This window comes from Myxine glutinosa, chromosome 14 (assembly GCF_964187855.1).
Source record: "Myxine glutinosa chromosome 14, kmMyxGlut1.1, whole genome shotgun sequence".
Taxonomy (NCBI): Eukaryota; Metazoa; Chordata; class Myxini; order Myxiniformes; family Myxinidae; genus Myxine; species Myxine glutinosa.
Window position 1 is genome coordinate 85,776,453 of NC_136274.1, and position 23,976 is coordinate 85,800,428.

The following is a 23,976-nucleotide window of genomic DNA, read 5'->3' on the forward strand; positions in this document are numbered from 1 at the left end:
GGAAGGAGTTGAAGTAGAGAGTGAAAAAAGAGAAGGAGGCAAGGGATAAAAGAGAGAATGAAGAGAGGGAGGAAAGGGAGAAGGAAGAGAGTGAGAAAAGAGAGATGGAGGAAAAATATAAAAATATGGAAACCAGTGAGATTAATAAAAGATTGGAGGTATTACAGAAAATAAATCAAACTCAACGCACTACACCTCTCTACAAGAGGAAATAGAGAAATTAAAAGTCTAAAGAAAATATTATTTTCAAGAATAACTTCACCAATGACTTCAATTTCAGGAAGGAGATATAAATGAGAAAGTAGAGATAAGGAAGAAGAAAAAGATTATGTAGTGATGATGTTGGTATTCTTGACTTTAGTTAAAGTTTTACATAAATATTTTTTCCCAAAATAAATGGAGGAGAGAGTGAAGACATTCCTAAGGATTCTTTATGTCTTAAAAATCAAGATATACATTTATATGTTGGAAACCAAAAAGGTTTTCGCACTCTGTATGAATTTTTCTCATAAATAAATGAGTTATTGTGTTAAGTGTAAAAAGAAAACTAACACTAAAAATATCTCGTATGTTAAAAGTAAAAATAATAGAGTTTATCAAAAGGAAACATGTTTAGTGTGTGGCTCTAAAAAGTGTCAATTCATTTCTAACCATAAAAGTAGGGGGAGATATACAAAAGTTTTTGTCGGGTAGTAAACTTGCAACAACTGGAATTCCAGGGGAATTACATCTACCGGGCTATTCTTTATCTGGTCCAGGGACAAACTTGGATAAAAGATTAGACGAGGCTGACAATCCTAAACCTTGGTCTAAGCCTCTAAATCAGGTTGATGAAGTGTGTATGAAGCACGATATTGATTATGGGAAGAGCACTACGCTGGATGAAAAACACGAAGCCGACAGAGAAATGTTGTCTAATTTGTCTTTGATACAAAATCCAACGTTGAGAGAAAATGTCGATAGGTTTGTCGTGAAAAAATTGATAAGTACTAAATTGAAACTTGGTCTTGGTTATCAAAAAAAGTATTAAGCTCTAATGACGTCATCAAGACTGAGGAGGAAATAGTTTTAGCTGATGAATTGCATTAACCTATAATCACAAAGTTTAAAAGAAGGAAGGTTTATTCAAAAGGTGTTGATTACATCTGGTCCGCTAATTAAATTGAACTAAATAATGATAAGGGATACAAGTATGCTTTAATCATTATTGATTTGAGGAGTAGATTTGCATGGGTTGTTCCCCTGAAAAAGAAAAGGGGTAATACTCTTATGTTAGCTTTCAGTGGAATATTTAGTAAAAGCAAAAGGAAACCAAAGAAGTTATGGACTGATGAGGGAACAGAGTTCTATAACAAAACATTTATGAATTTCCTTAAAGATAATGGTATTTCATTATACAGCACTTTTAATGAAGGAAAGGCAGTTGTTATTGAGCGTTTTAATATCACTTTGAAAGAGAGACTAATATACATAAAAAATTTACACAAGTCGGTTCTCAACAATGGGCAGCTTTAATTCAGTGTATTGTAGATCATTACGATAATACAGTTCATTCATCAACAAAATCAAAACCATCGGAAACAGTTACAAAATTAGAATATGAAAAGCAAATTAATTTGAGAAAGCCCAAGTTCAAAGTTGGTGATATTGTAAGAATATATGGATGGAAAAGTGATTTTAAGAAAGGTTTTACAAAGAGATGGACTAATGAACTCTTTAAAATTGTTGATGTAATGAATACAATTCCTTGGACTTACAAATTGTATGATTTAAAAGGACAAGAGATTTTAGGTTTATTTTATTCACAGGAATTACAAAAGACAAAGATGTTAAATAATGAAAAACATCACCCGCCCCCTTCATGTCTCAACCCACAAACCACACCCACAACCATACCATAACACATCCATACTTCCCCTCACCCAGATAACTGTTCTATTTTTGGTGGCCATCCTGGAAAATGGTCACCCTAGATATTTTTCCAGTTGCCGACATATCTAAAATCTTTCTTGACATGTTACTGAACATGTGTGGGAAGTTTGCTGCTTGTATGAAGAAATGCACAATTGTTATGCTACACCACCTGACTTTATTTTTCATCATACGGTGAAATAAAAGTGACCATTTGTTTTTCTCGGTAAAATATTAAGGTAAATGACGGATAAATAATTTTGTCCTTGTGTGCATTTTATTATATTGTGGCGGACACGAAAGCCCACTGGCGTGGTGACATCATTCCGCGCACCAAGTGGGCGGCGGCCACGCCCGAGGGGTAGGCGTGGCCTGAGGATACACACGGGGCGCGCAGCCCGGAGCGCGCTAGTGTTACAGTGAGCTCCTGAAATAAAGACGCTTATAAGTTACCGCTTGTCCGCTTCCTCCTTGCTCGCAAGCAGCGCGCGTAACGCCGCGCTTTACTGGTGACCCTCGACGTTGGATCTGCCGGAGCGATCCTTCCACACACGACGCCATTGCCATGGCCAACTTCATCAAACTTCCCGAATTTTGGGAGGCCCAGGCCGAAGTCTGGTTCGTCCAAGCCGAAGCCCAATTTCAGCTTCGGCGCCTCACCGGCGACGACACACGCTACTGCCACGTCGTCGCCTCCCTCGGGCCCGGCACGGCCGCTCGAGTTGTGTCCGTCCTTCGCCACCCACCAGACGGCCACAAGTACGAGGCACTCAAGCGGCTACTCCTAGCCACGTTCGGCCTCACGGACGACGCACGGGCCGACCGCCTCCTGGATCTCCCCGAGCTCGGCGACACGCGCCCGTCGGTCCGAATGGACCATATGCTGTCACTGTTGGGCGACGAAGCCCCCGGTTCTCTATTCCGGGCGCTTTTCCGTCGCCAACTTCCGGCGCAGGTTCGCCTCGCGTTGGCCGGGACCGTGCTAACGGAACCCCGAGCATTGGCAGCCGAGGCGGACAGGTACTTTGCGGCCGTCACGGACCTCGAGGCTGATGCTGCTGATGATGCTGATCCACAGCATCAGCTTACACAGCATACGCAGCATGCTGGTACGCACCTCGTGACCGCCGCCACGCCCCGCCCACCGCCGCGGCGAAAACCGCCACCGCGGGGAAACCCGCCAACTCCACCGGCCTGGCGGAGCCAGCCGCGCTCCTCCAGCTCCACCACCTGGTGCTGGTTCCACGCCAAGTTCGGCCACGAGGCTCGGCAGTGTCATCCGCCATGCTCCTTCAACAGGTCGGGAAACGCCCAGGCCGGCGCTCAATAGTGGCGATGAGCGCCGGCCGTTCGAGCAGCCTGCTGTTCATAACGGACACCTTATCCGGGCGCCGTTACCTGTGCGACACGGGAGCGCAGGTGAGTGTCGTTCCCACCGGTACGTCAGACAAGCACGCCGCGGGCGAGGGCCCCGCCTGCTTGCCGCGAACGGGACGCCCATCCGTACGTACGGAAAACGCTGCCTCTCTCTGCGGTTCGGAGGGCAGGTTTTCCGATGGACGTTTGTCACCGCCGACGTGCCCATGGCACTGCTTGGCGCGGACTTCCTGTGCGCGAATGGGCTCCTGGTCGACGTAAAGCGCAGACGTCTTGTCCAGGCCGAGACGTTCAGCTCGCTCGCTTGTGCGCTGCCCAGCTCGTCGAGCAGCTCAACGAGCGGCTTGCCAAGCGGCTTGCCGAACGGTTCGGTTCCGGCCACGTTGATCTGTACGCTTCCGGCAGCGGATGCATTCACCCGCCTCCTCACCAGCTTCCCGGCCCTCACGCGGCCCACCTTCTCGGTGGGGGCCGTCAAGCACGGGGTGGCCCATCACATCGCCACCGTCGGGCCACCGGTCTACGCCCGGGCACGCCGCCTCGAGCTGACGAAGCTGGCGGTGGCAAAAGCGGTGTTCGCTACCCTGGAGCGACTCGGCATCGTTCGGCGCTCGGAGAGTGCTTGGGCGTCGCCGCTGCACATCGTGCCGAAGCCCGGCGGGGGATGGCGACCGTGCGGGGACTATCGCCGTCTCAATGACGCCACCACTCCCGACCGCTACCCCGTCCCCCACATTCAGGACTTTTCCGCCCGTTTGGCGGGCATGTCCTTCTTCTCAAAGGTGGACCTCATACGCGGCTACCATCAGGTCCCCGTCAGGCCGGAGGACGTCCCGAAGACGGCGGTCATCACGCCATTCGGACTCTTCGAGTTCCTGCGGATGCCCTTCGGTCTGAAGAATGCGGCTCAGGCGTTCCAGCGACTGATGGACAGCGTCCTGCGCGACTTGGATTTTGTCTACGTCTACCTGGACGATATCCTCGTCGCCAGCGCGTCCCGCGAACAGCACCTACGCCACCTCCGCACGCTCTTCGAACGCCTGGGCCAGCATGGCCTGATTGTGAACCCCGCAAAGTGCCGGTTCGGCGTCGCCGTAATCGATTTTCTGGGGCACCGTGTCACCAGGCACGGAGCCGTCCCCCTGCCGGCCAAGGTGGAGGCGGTGGAGGCGGTGAAGGGGTTTCCGCGCCCCCGCACGATCAGAGGGCTGCAGGAGTTCCTGGGCATGGTGAACTTTTACCATCGGTTCCTGCCCCGTATCGCCCAGCTCCTGCGCCCCCTGCACGAAGCTCTCCGAGGTAAGCCGGGCAAAGGCGACGTTACCTGGACCGAGCAGATGGACACGGCGTTCACGGGCGCGAAGCTCGCCTTGGCTGACGCCACCATGCTCGTGCACCCGGCGCCCGATGCACCGATCGCCCTCACCACCGACGCCTCGGACTACGCGGTGGGCGCGGTGCACGAGCAATGGGTGCGTGGAGCTTGGCAACCGCTGGCGTTCTTTAGCCGGCAGCTTCGCCCGCCCGAACGCCGTTACAGTACCTTCGACTGCGAGTTGCTCGGGCTTCACTTGGCGGTCAGGCACTTCCGCCATCTGCTTGAGGGCTGTGCGTTCACGGCCTTCGTCGACCACAAGCCGCTGATCTTCGCGATGGGCAAGGTCACCGAGCCGTGGTCGGCCCGGCAGCAGCGTCACCTCTCGGCCGTGTCCGAGTACACGACAGACATCCGGCACGTCGCGGGGAAGGACAACCCGGTGGCGGATTGCCTTTCCCGGGCCGTCGCCCACGCAGTCCACCTCGGCATCGACTATGCCCGGATGGCAGCGGACCAGGCCGCTGACCCCGACGTCCAGGCCTTGCGGACCGCCGTCATGGGCCTCCGCGTCACCGAGGTGCCGTTCGACGGCGCGGGCGCGGCCCTCTTGTGCGACGTCTCCCTCGGGCGGCCTCGCCCCATCGTGCCCGCGGGCTGGCAGCGCCAGGTGTTTGACGCTATCCACGGCCTGTCCCACCCGGGCGCGAAGGCCTCCCAAAGGTTGATCGCCGACAAGTTCGTCTGGCATGGCCTCCGGAAGGCCGTCCGCGGCTGGGCCAGGACGTGCCTCGCGTGCCAGCGCGCCAAGGTGCACCGGCACACCCAGGCCCCGTTGGCCCCGTCCACGGTGCCGGAACGCCGGTTTGACCACGTCCACGTGGACCTGGTGGGACCTCTGCCCCCCTCGCGGGGTTGCACCCACGTCCTCACCATGGTGGACCGCACCACCCGGTGGCCGGAGGCCGTGCCCTTGGCGTCGACGACGGCGGCGGACGTCGCGCAGGCTTTCATCGCCACCTGGGTCGCCCGGTTCGGCGCCCCCTCAGACATCTCGTCCGACCGCGGCCCCCAGTTCACCTCGGAGCTCTGGGGGGCGGTCGCGCAGGGGCTCGGGGTCCGGCTGCACCGAACCACGGCCTACCACCCCCAGGCTAACGGCCTGTGTGAGCGATTTCACCGCTCATTGAAGGCCGTGCTCCGGGCCACCCTCCGCGACGGCGGCTGGGTCGACAGGCTCCCCTGGGTCCTGCTGGGCTTCCGGACGGCGCCCAAGGAGGACCTGCGCGCATCCGCGGCGGAGTTGGTCTTCGGGCAACCGCTGCGGGTGCCGGGCGAGTTCCTCCCTGACTCCACGGCACCATGGTCCTCGGCACAGCAGCGCTCCGCTCTGCAAGAGACCGCCCAGAGGTTCGCCCCGGTGCCAACGGCATGCCACGGGCACCCACCGACGCACGTCGCCCCGGAGCTTCGCACGGCGGAGTACGTCTTCGTCCGCCACGATGCCCACGATGCCCACAACACCACTGCGGCCCCCGTACGACGGGCCTTTCCGCGTGCTGGAGACCGGGGCGAAGCACTTCACCCTGGACATCGGCGGTACTCCTGACCGCGTTTCTGTAGACCGCCTCAAGCCGGCCCACCTCGACGTGGACCATCCACCGCCAGTGGCCCGACCCCCGCGTCGGGGCCGCCCCCCTCCGGGCGGACCCCCGGCACCGCCCAGCCCCGCCGCCACGCCGCCCCCCGGTTCTGCACCCATCCCAGGGGCAGCCAGGGGCATCCCACCTAGCATCCCTGCACCCCGGACGCCGCCGATCGCCAGGGGGCGCTTCGGCCGGGTCATCCGTCTGCCCCGCAAACTGGCCCTCCAGGTGCGCGGGAATTCTGGGGGGGCGCGTGTGGCGGACACGAAAGCCCACTGGCGTGGTGACATCATTCCGCGCACCAAGTGGGCGGCGGCCACGCCCGAGGGGTAGGCGTGGCCTGAGGATATACACGGGGCGCGCAGCCTGGAGCGCGCTAGTGTTACAGTGAGCTCCTGAAATAAAGACGCTTATAAGTTACCGCTTGTCCGCTTCCTCCTTGCTCGCAAGCAGCGCGCGTATAGTCTGGGATCCGAGCCCTCAAAATTTGATTTTGAAGTGACACCCCTGCTATAAAATGTTTGACCCCTAGATCATGTCTGTGGGGGTGTTAGCCACCAGAAAAGTGACTTTAGCAAGGTAGTTTGGATTGCGCGAATTCTGTAGGGACGTTTTTTAACTTGGGGCGTCAACTGTAAAAAAGCAAGAAATTTAGGGGTAGGGGAAATTCAATTGACCATATATCCCATTATACAGGGGTGAGTGCAACAAATTACCACTCATTCTTTTTGTTATAAAGTTGGCTTTTATATGAAACATGATTCAACGTGATTGGACCATCCATGAGGTCAGCAGAGGTCAAAAGGTCACGGAAAGTGGGTTAAGCTAAAAGTTTAGCTCCTTTAGTAAATAAAATCACATTTTTCCTACTTCAAGCTCAATATAACCAAACTTTTACACCCAAAATATGTTGCTTGTACCCCTCTGATGTTTTTGGGAAAGAAATGCCCTGACTGAACTTAACTTACTGGTATGTATGTCACTTTAGATTTGCATAACTTTAAAGAAAATCACCAAAATCGGGCATTCACACTATATATTTGCACGGTACTCTTCAACATGTTTTAAAACGACAAGTCATACCACATACTGTCTGGAAAAGTGTCATTACCTCTATTTACTCATCATCATCACCGTCATCAGTCAGAAGCCGTCCACATTTTTCTCTGTCGCCATTGCAGGCACATGCAATGATGCATGGTACTCCAGCTTTCGCACAAGGGCAATTCCTCAGGCAGTTCGGTTTCTTCTTACATTTGCAGTACTTCAACTTCGCAGCAGAAGGCTTTGATGGCTTGCTCTTCATGACAGGAATTAACCTGTCACCATCCACACTCCTGCCATACTCTTCAGGTGGAAGAAGCACTGGATTGCTGAGTGAAGCTTGCTTGTATAAGCTGATCTGACAAAGGCTCCTGAGAACGTGGAAGTGAAAAGCATCTTCTGTTGGAGGAAGGGAGCGCAGATCTAGTTTGCTAGATGCAAACAAGTGGGCGCGGAGCTTATCCAGGGATGAATACCCTGGCTTGCCGTAGAGATCACAAAAGAAGCTTCATGCTTCAGTTATCACCTGATCATGTGCAGAAGGTCCGGATTCATGTCGGATGAAATTGGACAACGCTGGCTGTTTGTCAACATGCTGGAGTGCGACTTTCACTGCTCTCTTCTTACCCCGTTTGAAAGGATAGCTCACCGAATCACAACCTGACAGAATGTAGGAGATGAGCAGTGTGTCTGTGAGTGCCAATACGTCCTTTCCAACTGCTTTGGCCAACTCATTCACCAAGTCATGGATGGGGAGGAACAGATCATCCTTTTCCACCCATAACTCAACAACGTTTGTCAACCGAGGGAAATGATACATTGACAAGACGATGATATCTGTATCAGTAGCCTGAATGACAACTACGCTGTTGTCACAGCTAGCAATGTGAGCAAAGATTCTGGTGTCCGCCTCCTCGTGGTTAGGGCAGTACAGCTCATCAACATTGGTATGTTCCGTCTGCGTCACACGAGTTGCCTGGGCGTTGACCCCAAGGACCAGGCAGAAGCCATCAGGCCAGGATGCCTCCTGGGACCAACGTGAAGCAAGATACGACAGCAGATTGGTCTTGTGACAAGGGTTTGACAGGAATGTGTTCCAATCAGGGATTTTCATGATGTCCGTTGGAACAAACTCTGGCAAGTTGGTATTTGACTCCCGTCTCTGGCGTTCATCCCCTTTTAGACTCTTTAACCCAAAATCATATTGATCGCCCACGAAATGCACTTCAGTGCAATGTCTGGGTTTCATGTTCAAGAGTTTGTTCCTGTACCTTTCCTGAAGTTGGTCAAATGTACTCGAACCAAGTGTGATGAACCGCTGGATGAATGCCATTGCATCGACTACATAAACTGCATCAGATGCAGAAGGAGGCAACTCTTTTAACGGTTCCCATGACTCGGCAACCTCTGCCTGTAGAGTGGATAGATAGTTGGATTTGCAACCTTTCCGCATGGAAAATCCATTCTTCTCTGGCTCAAACAACGAGGGAGGGTACTCAAGCCATTCGTAACTAAATGCCTCAGTCCGTGCCTCATCACTCAGGTCCTGTGCGAAACAAAGTTGGCCTTGTCACTGCACTCTCCTCTCTGATGACTTCTTTCACAGTGTCCATCTTTTTCTTACTTTTCTTCAGATGCGTGGCGAATGTTTCTATCTTTGGTTGGACAATCTTGTCTGCATTCGTCGTCGTGGCAGCATCCATTGCCTCCAAGCCTAGACGTTTGGCATCTACCAGGGTAGTTGCTGCAAGAATCTGACCTGTGGATATGTTCATTAGTTTATCTGTCGCAAGTGAAGGATCGAATGGGTTTTTCATCTTCTCTTCCACGGTCCGTTTGATCTGCAACACGGCTTCCATGTCGTCTTTCCTCAGCTTCTCGTGGTGGTCAGATTGCGGCGAGGCCATGTGTGCCATCTGTTTTACACTTTCAGAGACAGAGGTCATGAACGGTAGAGCCTTGATGTACTTTTCTCGTGCTGATTCAGACTGTGTTATCTATCTATAATTCCAGTAATCTCTGTGTGTTTGTTTGTTTGTCTGTGACCGCTGTTTCTCGACAACCACGGGTCCGATATACTTTAAACTTGCCAGGTATATTGCTGGGGACCCGAGGATGTGCCTTTTCAAGGTTTCATATTAATCGGACAATTACTTACCGAGCTATGTCCAAAAAACGATTCAACCAATCAGAGAGCAGCGAGCTATCGCATGTGCCGAACGTGGCGAACACACTCTGCCTCGGACGGCACATTTGAGAGCGTATTCATTTATTTCACGTTTGCAAACTATGTTGGCGCTATGTTGGCGTTAAACTATGTTTTAAAACTAATATAAAACTAATAAAAACTAATTTGCGATTCATCGTAACTGCGATATACGACCTTCCGGAGCTCCCGTGAGAGCGTGCGCCATTACGGATAGTAATTCAATTAAAAACATAAAAACATTGTCCCAATTCAGTCAGAGCGAAGGGCGTTGTTTTAAGCGAAGAGCGTTTTATTTTTCCCCTTAAATTCAGTCGCCGGACGGTGAAAGCTTTTTTTTGGGGGCAGCTACTGGCAGCCACGTACGGCCAATCACAGGACACGTTGTTGTGTCGACGTGCCGTGTTGTTTTCCCTCGCGGTTTGGAATGTTTTTCCTTTTCATTTTTTTTCTCTTCTCTTTCAACTTGATGATGGTAGCAGTTCTGTACTCGCAAGCCGTTCGCCGTTCGCTTTGGCGTTGTGAATGGACCAAAACATTTCATGAACCAAACCATTTCATGTAAAGCGTTCGCCGTTCGCTTTGGCGTTGCGAATGGACCAAAACATTTCATGAACCAAACCATTTCATGTAAATAGAGGGGGGGGATATAATTTTAGATATATATATAGTACGGGCATGCCCTAGTACCCTTAAAGAGGCTTGTTTTGCCTTCCCTATTGTAGGTCTGTTCAAGGGCAAGGTCTGTCCACACACCATTAAAGTCTCCTGCAGTCTGGTGAACTGTGAATTTGCCAGCTGCAAACTCCTCGTGCACTTCTGGTGCTGTTTCTGGAAGCTTTTGCATCTCACTGAGATAGATCGGAAGGCAGGACATGTACTTACTATGGCCGGAAGCAATGGTATAGGGTAGCATATTCTGTACCTCTTGTAAGTGCTGTTGCCACAGCCCAGCTCTCAGCATGGATGTAACGCCTTAGGATAAGCCCTATGTCTATGTACATGCTCCAAAGATGGGCTGTCACTCCTAATCCCTTCTCAAAATCTCCCCAGAGCGACTCCAGTGACTCTAGGCATTTCATGACTTCCTTCATGAGTGCAGCAAATTCGTCCTTCTCTTTCCTGTCAAAGGCATTTCTAAGACTTTCAAGCAGAGACGAAAGCAAAGAAAGTGTCTCCTCATTCTTCTCGAACAACCGCCATTTCTCAAATGCCTCCGACTTCAGCATGAACAATGCCTCACTCAACCATGAATGATAACGGACCATCTTATAATCATCTTTTCCTGCCATGACTTTATTGGCTGTACCTCGACCACAGATATCACTAGAAACCAGAATGTCCTCTATGCCACTCTCCATTATGAAAAATCCAATAGATCCCAAGAAGTTCTGGGCAATATGGAATCCTCCAAGTCGAACAATAACATCTTTGTACTTTTCCAATTCCTTCCTAAACAACCCCTTTACTATGTCATATATCGCCTGGTCACAAGTCACCACCGTCTTAGCCTGACCCATCTTAAGACTCAAGGAGACAAAGTAGTCCAATGAGGTCTGGACTACATCTGCGTTGGTTGGGTTTTGTGGAAGCAATGGTCCACAACCAATCTTTGTTTTCTCTGCATGTTGCCCAGAACTGTATTCAAAGAAGCTGCTCCATGTCAGGCTACCAGTGTCCTTGTCGTTTTCACCCGTCATCAACTGTGTTGGATACATCCTCAGTAGGAACCAAACGATGTTCTTGTCAGCTAGAAAGCAGGCTTCCCCCTTGTCATCATGAGGAAGTTCAATATCACGTAATGACCTAGCCTGTCTTCTGTCCTTCAGTGTCAGTTTACTACTTACTGGAACGAATTTGTCTGGTTCACTGATAGTCAGTTTCCTGGTTTCCTTAAGGGGCACTGCCCCCACTACATCCCCACTTCCTTCTCCCTCAAATGTGTACTGATAAATTATATTTGTTGTAGCATCAAAACTACCACCATCTTGTGTCTCTGAATGGAAGTTTAAGGCTGAAGATCGATGGTAATCATAAAGATCAGCAAGAGTGAAGCAAGTTGCTGAAACAAATGTAGCATAATAATCCCTAGCACCACACAAAAGATGAAAAGCATCAACCACCACAGTAAACCATCACTATTACGATCAATATAGGCCAGAAACAGTAGAGGGATGCAAGGAACATATTGTGACATATACATATGTGAATTATTTGATAAAGGAGCTAAATTTCCAGCTTAACCCACTTTCCGTGACCTTTTGACCTCTGCTGACCTCATGGATGGTCCAATCACGTTGAATCATGTTTCATATAAAAGCCACATTTATAACAAAAAGAATGAGTGGTAATTTGATGCACTCACCCCTGTATTATGGAATATATGGTCAATTGAATTTCCCCTACCCCTAAATTTCTTGCTTTTTTACAGTTGACGCCCCAAGTTAAAAAACGTCCTTACAGAATTCGCGCAATCCAAACTACCTTGCTAAAGTCACTTTTCTGGTGGATAACACCCCCACAGACATGATCTAGGGGTCAAACATTTTATAGCAGGGGTGTCACTTCAAAATCACTTTTTTACACATTTCCAGGCCTCGGATCCCAGACTAGTAACGCCGCGCTTTAATATACTGTTTGAGGCCGTTTGTCTGGAGCATTGCATGATGCTTTGGACAGTTGGACCGCACTGTATGTTCCATACTCTGCAAAACGTACGAGGTGCACCAACTTCAGCTTGTATAATAGATTTGTTAATACTTTATTTACTTACTTTTCAACACTCGTACTGTGAGCTAAAAAGGTGCTGCTGTGATTTTGCTTTATTTATGAGCTCGTTGTTGCTCTAATTTAGGATCTTCATTGAAGAAAGTTCCTTAAAAAGTTATAAAAGAGAGAAAGGGTGGGGTTGGGGGCCCCGAGGTTGTTTGCCTCGGGGCCCGTGTTGCCTCTCGATGCCAATGATGTACTTGATTGAAGACTGTAACACACAAATCGCCTTTATAAAACTTCCAAAAAGCCCCAGTTTTGCAGAGGTGTGTTCAGGTACCAAGTTTTGTGTAGAGCGCTCACCAAGTGGCCGAAGCACTCGAGCAAGCACTCCATTCAAACCCATCGATAAGGAATACCCACTGAGCTCGGGTCACCAGAGGAGGGAGGGAAGTGCGTGCTCGACGATGCTGTGCTAACTGCTAACGATGTTTGTGTTCCTGTAGGCAGAAGATAGAACAGCAGAGAGATTTGACACCAGGTGTGGATGCCTGGGTGCCAAACTCGTACCACAACACAAATGGAGACGAGAAAGACTTGGGTGAGGGAACGAACATAGCCATTCGCTGGTTCAATGCTTTTCATGATCCGATCGTGACATTGGTCTCTGAAACTCTTCAAAGTCGATTGGCCACAATATTCCATTCTTTGTTTCAGTTTAAAATCGACTTGTCTCACTGCCAAAGTCTTACAAAGCACAGTACGGTACCATACATACTACCATAGTCCGTTGATGTCTTCATGCTTGCTCATTAAACATATTTTCCTTGTGCCCTTTTGCCACCTTCAATACTCTCGCTGGATCTCTTCCACCATTCCCACTAATTTTGTCTTTTTTCACTGTAGATGAAGATCTTTGTCTATCTCCATTACTTGCACTGCTACAAAAAGGAGGCATTGCAAGGGGGGAGCTGGACAAAGATGGCAGCTGTAAGAGGTCATCGCGCCCTGCATTGCTTTTTGAAATCTCAAATGATGAGGGATTTTTCTTCAAGGCCTGTTCTATTGAGGGTAAGCTGGGTACACTAAACAATATATCATATCAGAGTGAGGGTAAACTGGGTACACTAAACAATATATCAAATCAGAGTGAGGGTAAGCTGGGTACACTAAACAATATATCATATCAGAGTAAGCGTAAGCTGGGTACACTAAACAATATATATCAGAGTGAGCGTAAGCTGGGTACACGAAACAATATATCATATCAGAGTAAGGGTAAGCTGGGTACACTAAACAATATATCATATCAGAGTGAGCGTAAGCTGGGTACACTAAACAATATATCATATCAGAGTGAGCGTAAGCTGGGTACACGAAACAATATATCATATCAGAGTGAGGGTAAGCTGGGTACACTAAACAATATATCATAGAGTGAGCGTAAGCTGGGTACACTAAACAATATATCATATCAGAGTGAGCGTAAGCTGGGTACACTAAACAATATATCATATCAGAGTGAGCGTAAGCTGGGTAAACTAAACAATATAGCATATCAGAGTGAGGGTAAGCTGGGTACACTAAACAATATATCATATCAGAGTGAGCGTAAGCTTGGTACACTAAACAATATATCATATCAGAGTGAGCGTAAGCTGGGTACACTAAACAATTTATCATATCAGAGTGAGCGTAAGCTGGGTACACTAAACAATATATCATATCAGAGTGAGGGTAAGCTGGGTACACTAAACAATATATCATATCAGAGTGAGGGTAAGCTGGGTGCACTAAACAATATAACATGTAACAGTGAGCATAAGCTGGGTACACTAAACAATATATCATATCAGAGTGAGGGTAAGCTGGGTGCATTAAACAATATAACATGTAACAGTGAGGGTAAGCTGGGTACACTAAACAATATAACATATCGCAGTGAGCGTAAGCTGGGTACACTAAACAATATAACATATCACAGTGAGGGTAAGCTGGGTAAACTAAACAATATAACATATCGCAGTGAGGGTAAGCTGGGTACACTAAACAATATAACATATTGCAGTGAGGGTAATCTGGGTACACTAAACAATATAACATATCGCAGTAAGGGTAAGCTGGGTACACTAAACAATATAACATATCGCAGTGAGGGTAAGCTGGGTACACTAAACAATATAACATATCGCAGTGATGGTAAGCTGGGTGCACTAAACAATATAACATATTGCAGTGAGCGTAAGCTGGGTACAACAACATGCATTTTAAGGCCATTTTCCCTGCTAGAGCGGGGGTTAGCCTTGCGGTCCCCATGACAATCTTCTCCATTTTGCCCTATTTTCTGCATCTCTCCTTGTTAACCCCCTTGCCCGCATTTCTTCTTCCACCATCTTTAGCCAAGTCTTTCTCGGTCTTCCCCGTCCTCTACTTCCTTCTACATTAATTTCCATCTCTCTTCTCAACCAGTCACTTTCATCCTTCCTCAACACATGACCAAACCATCTCAACCTGTTCCTCTTCACAGCATCAATCACAGGCAATATTCCCATCATCTTTCGCAATTCATCATTTGTCTTCCTCTCTCTCAACGATACTCCGCACATCCATCGAACCATTCGCATTTCCACCCTTTCCAGCCTTCGTTGCTGCTCTACGTTCATTACCCATGTCTCGTCTCGCTCCCATAAATCATAACACTTCTCACACATGCAGCATACACCTTTCCCTTCAGCTTCAGCGACACTCCCCTCCTCATCAGCACGCCACTCCGTTCCCGAAACTTCTTCCATGCACATCTCACTCGAGCAACCGTTGCCGAGTCTGATCCACCTTCTCCATTCAGCATGTCTCCGAGGTAGCAAAATGTTTTCACACCTTCCAGCTTCACGCCGTCTCCAAGATCCAACTCAACATTTCCTCCATCTGCAGCTCCCCCTGTGCACACCTTACATTTGAATGTAGCTGCCACACTGGTAAATTACCCTCTCAGACCACTACATTTTTTATGAACCCACTCAGCGCACATTGTACATTGAATGGAGTTCACTCCGACACCCTTCCTGCACACAGCACACGGCCACTTCCCAGTTCTTTCCACCTCACCACATGCTTTACCACTTGCCATCACCTTCGTCTTTCCGATATTCACCTTCACACCTTTTGTCTCCATACATTCCTTCCACTTGTTCATCTTTTCCTTCAGTCCATCCATACTTTCCGCAATCAACACCAGATCATCTACATACAACAACTCCCACGGTAAACCCTCCTTTACGTTCTGAGCCAGCACCTCCATCACAGCTACAAATAGTAGTGGACTTAGTACGGACCCCTGAGGCACTCCCACCTTCACCTCAAACTCACCACTGTTCCCGTCCTTCGTCCTTACAGCTGTGCGCGCTCTTTTGTGCATTGCCATCACTACTCTGATCAACCATTCCTCCACTCCTAACTTCCTCAATGCCCATGTCAATACTTTGCGTGGAACCCTATTGAATGCTTTCTCCAGATCAACAAACCCAAAAAACAACTTCTTCCTCTTCTCCATGTACTTCTCCTGCAACTGCCTCACAATGAAAAGCGCATCTGTCGTTCCTCTTCCTGGCATAAATCCAAACTGCATTTCGTCGATCTTCACTTTCTTCCTTATCCTCCTCTCCAACACCCTTTCCAATACCTTCATTCCATGCTCCAATAACTTTATCGCTCGGTACGAGCCACACTCCAGAGGGTCACCTTTCCCCTTGTATAGAGGGACGAGGGTACTCAGTTCCCAAGCCACTGGAATGCGGCCTTCTTTCACCACCAGATTACAGATCTCTGTCATTCTCTTCACACCCCAACTTCCTGCTGCCTTCAACATATCTCCCACAACTCCCGTTGGCCCTCCGGCTTTTCCACTCTTCATTGCTTTTATCGCTTCCTCAACTTCCTTCTCAGTTATCTTCTCTGCCGGTCCTAAAACTGGGTTAATCTCTGTTGCCATCCCATTCATTCTCTGTATTCAACAGCATTTCCATATATCTTTTCCATCTTCCTTTAATTCCATCTGGGTCGACAACAATTTGTCCCACTTCATCCTTCAAGCAACTCACCCCCATCACATCACACCTCTCTTTCGCTATCTGCTTTGCAATCCTGAATACTGCTTTCTGACCCTCTTCCGAATCCAAGCGTTCTCCGAACATTTTCCTACATGCCCCCTGCGCCTTTGCTACCTCTTTCTTTGCAGCCTTCCTGGCTGCCTTATAACTTTTATGCTCTGCTGTTTCTGCTCCCGTACCCTTCGCCTTCTGCCACTCCTTGAACTTCTTCCTCTTCTCGTCAATCCTCTTTCCAACTTCATCATCCCACCACCATGTTTCCGAGTGCCTCGGTGGTCCTTTTGTCCATCCACATACCTCACCAACGGCTCCCAACAGACTAGCTTTCATTGACATCCAACCACTTTCAAGCTCAACCACATCATCCTCTACCCTACTCAGCCTCTCTTTTAATGCCTCCCTTACTGTCACCTCGTTCAACCTCCACACCTTCATTCTTGGTTGGTACATCACCTGCCGAGCTCTCCTCGCACCTTTCACCCTTATGTCGCAGACAACCAAGTGGTGCTGTGAAACAGCCTCCTCCCCCGGGATCACCTTTGTGTCCCGGAGGTGCCCCCTATCTCGCCTACGCACCATCAGGTAGTCAACGGTTGTCGTCGACCCACCTGACGTGTATGTAACAAGCTTATTATCCTCTTTCTGGAACTGAGTGTTACAAATCAACAAATCAGCTCCATCAGCAAACTCCAAAATCCTTTCACCTTCTCCATTTCTCACACCATATCCGTAACCCCCATGAACTCCCTTAAAACCATCCATACTCCTTCCCACATGTCCATTCAGGTCTCCTCCCACCACAACAACTTCCTCATCTTTCACGTTTTCCATCAGCTTCTCTATCGCACACCAGAACTTGTCCTTCTCTTCATCGCTTCGACCAACCTGCGGAGCATATCCCGAGATGACGTTCACCAAGAGCTTTCCAATCATCATTTTCACCATCATCAACCTATCACTCACTCTAGTCACACTCACCACACTGTCTACAAACTCCTCAGAAAACAGGACACCAACACCATTCACGCCCTCCAGGCACCCTTGCCACACAAACTTGTATTTCTGTCCCTGCCTACCCTTCACCATTCTCACACCACTTCCCTTCCATCTCGTCTCCTGCACACAACATATGTCCACTCTTCTTCTGACCAATACTTCCACCACTTCTCCTGATCTCCCTGTCATTGTCCCTAGATTCCATGTCCCAAACCTCAGAAACCGATCTCCACTTCGGGCTGCACCCTGCCCATGTGTACTTGTAATTGTCATGGTTCTCTTTTTGAGGCAATGTTTTTATGGCCGGATGCCCTTCCTGACGCCAACCCTCTTAGTCGTCTCTTACGACACGCAGGGATACGGTGTACCTATTCTGACCAGGGTACACACTGGGAAACGTTTAAAACATGGAAATTCTGGGGGGGGGGGGTGGAGGGGGGGAGGGCGGCGTCAGCATCACGGCTGCGGTTTAAACATATTCCAACAATATCCAAACAGAACCATGATAAACAATTTGGGAAAAGTCTCCAAGCGAGAACGTGGATTTGAGAAAGAAGGAGCAGAGGTACAGTGGGTGGGGCACAAGTCGAGACGAGGAGGGCAGCGAACAAGGCACGTGTCCTGGAGGAGAGAAAGAATCAATATAGAATTCTTTGTCTATCCGTTTGTCCTGTTTTTAAAAACGCCGGACAAAGGGTAAGATGCCTGCGAAAGGCAGGGGGGAGAAAAGAAAATCAAAGAAACAAGCAAATACTATGAAGGAAAGAACTTACACTCAAAACCGACGGGGGGAAGGGATCCTGGAAAGACCAGGCCGCGCACGACGCGCGAATAAAAAACGACCAATCACACACAAATCCGCAACAATCACAAAACCAAAACTAAACAGAAACACGCAACAACACACACACAACAAAACAACCAGCGGAAACCCGACAAAGACACGAATGGGAAAACACTCAAACTTCGATGCCGTGGAGAGATCGAAGCAAGCCTCGTCGCCCGAGGGACCGGAAGGCTCACACAGTGAGGTTCCAAGCTGGGTACACTAAACAATATAACATATCGCAGTGAGCGTAAGCTGGGTGCACTAAACAATATAACATATCGCAGTGAGCGTAAGCTGGGTGCACTAAACAATATAACATATCGCAGTGAGCGTAAGCTGGGTGCACTAAACAATATAACATATCGCAGTGAGCGTAAGCTGGGTGCACTAAACAATATAACATATCGCAGTGAGCGTAAGCTGGGTGCACTAAACAATATGACATATCGCAGTGAGCGTAAGCTGGGTACACTAAACAATATAACATATCGCAGTGAGCATGTCACTTTGTTCATGTCGGAAGAATTTCAGTAACGCATTACAATCTATAGAGACGAGTGTAAACTGAAAATGGGGCACAGGAGGCCGCAAGGATCATATTGTGATTGTTTTGTCTCTTTGCATCTATGGTACACCTGACGGTACACCTGACGATTCCCCTCTTTCTGACAGAGGCCTGGAAGGCGGTGACTGACAGGGTTCAGGAGGCTCGAACGAATGCACGTTTGCAGCAGCTGTCATTTTCTGGTGGGTTATTACCTCCGCCACCTAAGGTGAAAGGTTATGTTTTCACCCCTGTGTTTGTTTGTCAATCGCCTGCAGGTCGCAATTCCAAACTGATCGTCATGAAACTTTACCAAGGTGCAGAGGTAGTCACAACTGAGAAGCCTATTGATTTTGAGGTCAAAGGTCATGTTGAGGTCGGATTTCTAAAATCGTCATTTTGATCCGATTGAAGTGAAAGTTGAACGGCAATTGCAAATTGAGACACTGAATTGGGAAACCAACTATTTTTGAGGTGAATGGTCAACTCAAGGTCAAACTTCTAAAATCATCAATGTTCATCTGAAAAATAATCAATTAACATGTGATCAGAACGTCTGATTGACCCGAACTATGATTAAGATCATCAATTTGAATCTTAATGAAATGGACAATTTGATGTCTTCATGTCTACTTTTTTCTGGGGGGGGGGGGGGGGGGGGGTGCAGGGGGTTGATTGATTGGATTTTGCAAGTTTCTCTGCATGACATCTTGCTTTGTTTGTTTGTTTGTGAATATGATATCTCAAAAAGTTGTGGACAGATTCGGATGAAACTTGGTCTTGTGTGTTTGACAAGACTGAATCGATTCAATGTTAGTGAAGATCCAAATACAGATCTGGATACAGTAATTTTTGAATTTTAAGTGATTCTTCACCAGTTCCTACTGCCCGTTGGTAATGTAGCACTTCAGATAGGCCAAAGCCAAATTGGACAGCAGTTCTGATTCCACATTTAGGTTTTTAGCACAATATGTGGACCAAGGATATTGTGAAGGTGCACTCATGAGGAAAGCAAAGGAGTGAACATGGAGTTCATGCAAAGGTGGACTTGGCATCATTACACAGTTGATACACAAATCACACGTGCTCCACATCCAGGTTCCTTATGAAGTGTGCTCAATCCACCAGTGAGGCGTGCGCTGGTTTCCATGTCTACTGCAGGAGGATAAATGCTTCTGCAGGAATAAAAGGCAACAGAGCTGAAAACTCGGGGGCTTTGACTTTACTCAAACGGCCATGTTGACAAACTCATGGTGGGGACGTCATTTTGTAGACACATAACTCGGCCAAATGCACCTTCCATCACTGCCCACTCCTCCACTACACACCCTCCACCCCCCCCCCCCCCCCCCCTTGCCCCATCCATCCCTCTTTCACTCTGTCCTCTCGACCACCTTGATGCTCTTCCTGTTCCTCCCCTCCTTCTTCCAGCACTCTTTCCTCGAGGAGTATATCGTGGTTTGGTAACTGTCCCGCTTTATCCCAGATCTAGGCGACTCCATGGTCGCCACGTTTGACATCTGGGCCTTCGTTCAGTTGTACTATTCGTTGTTTTCAACATGTTTCAATCTCCACACAATTGAAGGTTCAGCTTATTTTACAGTACTCTGGTGGTAATGACACTCGAGTTTGTTTTTCTCAGTTGCCGACATGGAGAGACACTTCGTCGGTTCGATCCCAATAAAGAGCCAGGACCCGACGGAATTCAGCCAAAGGTTCTGTTTGAGCTTTCTACTGAGTTGTCAATGCGTTTTGGGAGAGTCTTTTACTTCTCCGCATCCTCTGGGACCTTGCCTCTGGATTGGAAAATGGCACATATATTTCCCATTTTTATGCCTCAGGCGGAGGCATTATGTTTTCAGGTTGTCCGTCCATCCATCCGTCCGTGATAGGTTTTCGCTGCAGCGATAACTTGAGAACAGTTGAAGGGATCGAAGTCAAACTTGGTATAGGTGTGTATAATGATATAATGATTAAGTGATTCGATTTTGGGGTCACAAGGTCAAAGGTCAGAGGTCATATTAGGTAAAATCCTGTTACCGCGATAACTTGTGAACCAGTGATGGGATTTTGACCAAAGTTGGTACAAGTATGTATAATGATGCAAATATGAACTGATTTGATTTTGGGGTCCAGAGGTTAAAGATCCGAGTCTGTAAAAGGTTTTCGTTACTGCGATAACTTAAGAACTAAGTCAACTAAGAAGGAAACAAAGTCGAACTTGGTAGAAGTATGTATAATGATGTAATAATGTGTTGAGCTGAGGCATATCGGTCGACGTGGCGATGTTGAAGAGTGCCATTCTCGTTTAAAAAGGTGACAAGCAGCAGCATGGAAACCACAGACCCGTTAGCCTAACATCTGTGGTCTGCAGACCACTGGAGTGGCCCCTGGAACATAATATCATGGCGTGTTTGGAAGAACACATGCTATTATCCCCAGTACAACACGACTTCCGGGAGAAACACTCATGCCTCTCAAACTTATCAGCACAAGATAGTTGGACATGAGTAATAGACCAGGGCCGTGCAGTTGATTGATGTCGTCCATATCAACTTCAACAAAGCTTTTGATACTGTGCCATATGAGTGATTTCTGCTGAAATTTGAAGGGCTCGGAATTGGATAACCATTATACTCCTGAATCCCTGATTTTATTGTAGGCAATATGCAGCGGGTCTCCATAAATGGTACTCTATCACCGTGGAAAGAAATACTGAGCAACGTACCGCAGGGTTCTGTACCCGGTCCAGAGACAATGTGGCAGATAATCTCCATTGTAAGACCCTACTATTTGCTGACGATGATAAACGAAGGTGTGATGCCCCCAAGACCGGCGACCGATCAATGTTGCAAGATGACCTGCTTCGTCTGGAGAGATGGGCAGACAGGTGGCTGATGCAAGTGAACCCCCCAAAATGCAATGTTATACACATAGGGTGCCGAAGTTCTGTACAGACGTACAGACTCAATATTGTTGCACTGCCTGGTGTGATGGGGGTTACTGACCTTGGAATCTGCGTACAGGTGACAGTTGCTGACGAAGCAATGCGCTATGGCCGCAAATAGGGTTTGACGTGTGCTTTTCGTCATTCGTTGTGCTTTTGATGAAATTGCACCATATTTTCCATCATCTTTATGCACTCATTATAAGATCAGATCTTGAATATGCACTTCCAGTAGGAAGCCGTTTTTTCAGCGTGGCAAAGTTGTACTTGAACGCATGCAACGCACCGCGACAACAATGGCGAGGGGTCAGGTCAAGAGCATTTCTCATTTGAGGAACAACTAATAATAATAATAATTCATTTATTTTGTATAGCGCTTTTCATGAAGCCCAAAGGCGCTTTGACAGAGTGCAAAACATAATGCATAACAAAACATGAAAACAACAATTGCAAAAAGACAAGAATCAATAGGGAAATATTTAAAGCAAAAGGAGGGAGAAGGAGAAGTGATAGTCAGGGGTTAAATGCTGTGGGTTGAATGTTGAATGCAGTGCTGAACAGGTGGGTCTTGAGTGATGTTTTGAATGTGGTGAGTGAGGAGGAGTCTCTGATGGTGTGAGGTAGTGAGTTCCAGAGGGTGGGAGCAGCGATGGAGAAGGCCCTGTCCCCCCAGGATCTGAATTTGGTCCGGATGGGGGGGGTCAGGAGGTTGGTACCAGCAGAGCGGAGGTTGCGGGTGGGAGTGTGTCTGGAGAGGAGGTCAGCCAGGTAGGATGGGGCCAGGTTATGGAGGGCTTTGTAGGTCAAGAGGAGGAGTTTGTACTGGATTCTCTGGGGGATGGGGAGCCAGTGAAGCTTGTAAAGGACGGGGGTGATGTGGTCACGGGTCCGGGAATGGGTGAGTAGACGGGCAGCGGAGTTCTGAATGTATTGGAGTTTATTGGTGATTGTTGAGGGTGAACCATAGAGGAGGCTATTGCAGTAGTCCAGACGGGAGGTGATGAAGGTGTGGATGAGGGTTTTTGCAGCCGTGGAGGAGAGGGATGAGCGGAGACGGGCGATGTTTTTCAGGTGAAAGAAGGCTGTCTTTGTGATCTGTTTAGTGTATTTGTCGAAGGGGAGGGTTTGGTCAAAGATGACGCCAAGATTCCGGATGAGAGGGGAGGTGGATACTGGGATACCGTCGATGTTGAGGGCAAAGTTATGGGTGGATTTTGTGAGCGTTTTTGGGCCAATGATGATTATTTCAGATTTATCACAGTTAAGTTTGAGGAAGTTGATTTGAAGCCAGGATTTTATTTCAGAGATGCAGTTTGTCAGGATAGAGTGGGTGTCGGTGGAGACGGACTTGGTGGAGATGAAAAGCTGGATGTCATCGGCGAAACAGTGGAATTGGAGACCATGACGGCGGATTAAGTGACCGAGGGGGGACAGGTAAAGGATGAAGAGGAGGGGGCCAAGAACTGAACCTTGGGGGACACCTTGGGGGAGGGGAGCAGTGGGGGATTTGCAGTTATTGATGGAGATGAACTGGCGTCTGTCAGAGAGGTATGATTTAATCCAAGAGAGGGCAGTGCCGGTAACGTTAAAGGTGGATTCAAGTTGGGTGAGGAGGATGGTGTGATCGATGGTGTCAAAGGCAGCGCTGAGGTCGAGGAGGACGAGAAGGTTGAGGTTGCCAGCGTCAGAGGAGAGGAGAAGGTCGTTGGTGATTTTGAGGAGAGCAGTTTCAGTACTGTGGTTGGAGCGGAATCCGGATTGGAATGTTTCATACAGGTTATTGGCAGAGAGGTGATGTTTGAGTTGCGCGGCTACAGCGCGTTCCAAAACTTTTGACAGAAAGGGTAGGTTGGAGATGGGTCTGAAGTTATTTAGGGTGTCAGGGTTTAGACCAGGTTTTTTTAGAATGGGGGTAACAGCAGCAATTTTGAGGGATGGTGGGATGATGCCTGTAGACAGGGAGGAGTTTATTGTTGCAATGATAAGTGGAGAGAGAGCAGGGAGGGAGGCCTTGACAAAGCTGGAGGGGATGGGGTCAAGAGTGCAGGTGGCAGTTTTCAATCCTATGAGGAGTTCAGAGAGGTCAGTAGGGGAGACCGGGGAGAATTGAGACAGGGGAAGGCAGGATAAGGGGGGGCAGGTGGTTGGAGGGGGAGCGGGTGCGGCGGTGGTCAAGCTGTTGTAGATGTCAATTTTGCGTTGGAAGAAAGAAAGGAAGGAGATGCAGTTGTCTACTGTGAATGACTGGGTGGTGGTGTCCAGGGGGCGGAGGAGTTTGTTTATTGTCGAGAAGAGTGCTTTTGGGTTTCCGGAGCCAGAGTGGATAATTTGAGAGTAGTAGGCGGA

At 48.5% G+C, this 23,976-nt stretch overlaps 1 protein-coding gene across 6 annotated transcripts in view; it reads left to right on the forward strand.

Moving 5' to 3' along the window:
• LOC137439984 (histone-lysine N-methyltransferase 2A) overlaps positions 1-23,976 on the forward strand; it is a 248,494-nt gene that overhangs the window by 198,888 nt on the left and 25,630 nt on the right. For all 6 annotated transcript variants that reach the window (XR_013621442.1, XM_068136309.2, XM_068136310.2 and 3 more), the window contains 3 exons: positions 12,715-12,809; positions 13,115-13,279; positions 18,812-18,886. Coding sequence is in view for 5 of the 6 variants with exons in the window: in XM_068136309.2 (XP_067992410.2) it covers positions 12,715-12,809; positions 13,115-13,279; positions 18,812-18,886 (335 nt within the window). In the remaining variant the exon portion in view is untranslated. The remainder of the gene's footprint in view (positions 1-12,714; positions 12,810-13,114; positions 13,280-18,811; positions 18,887-23,976) is intronic.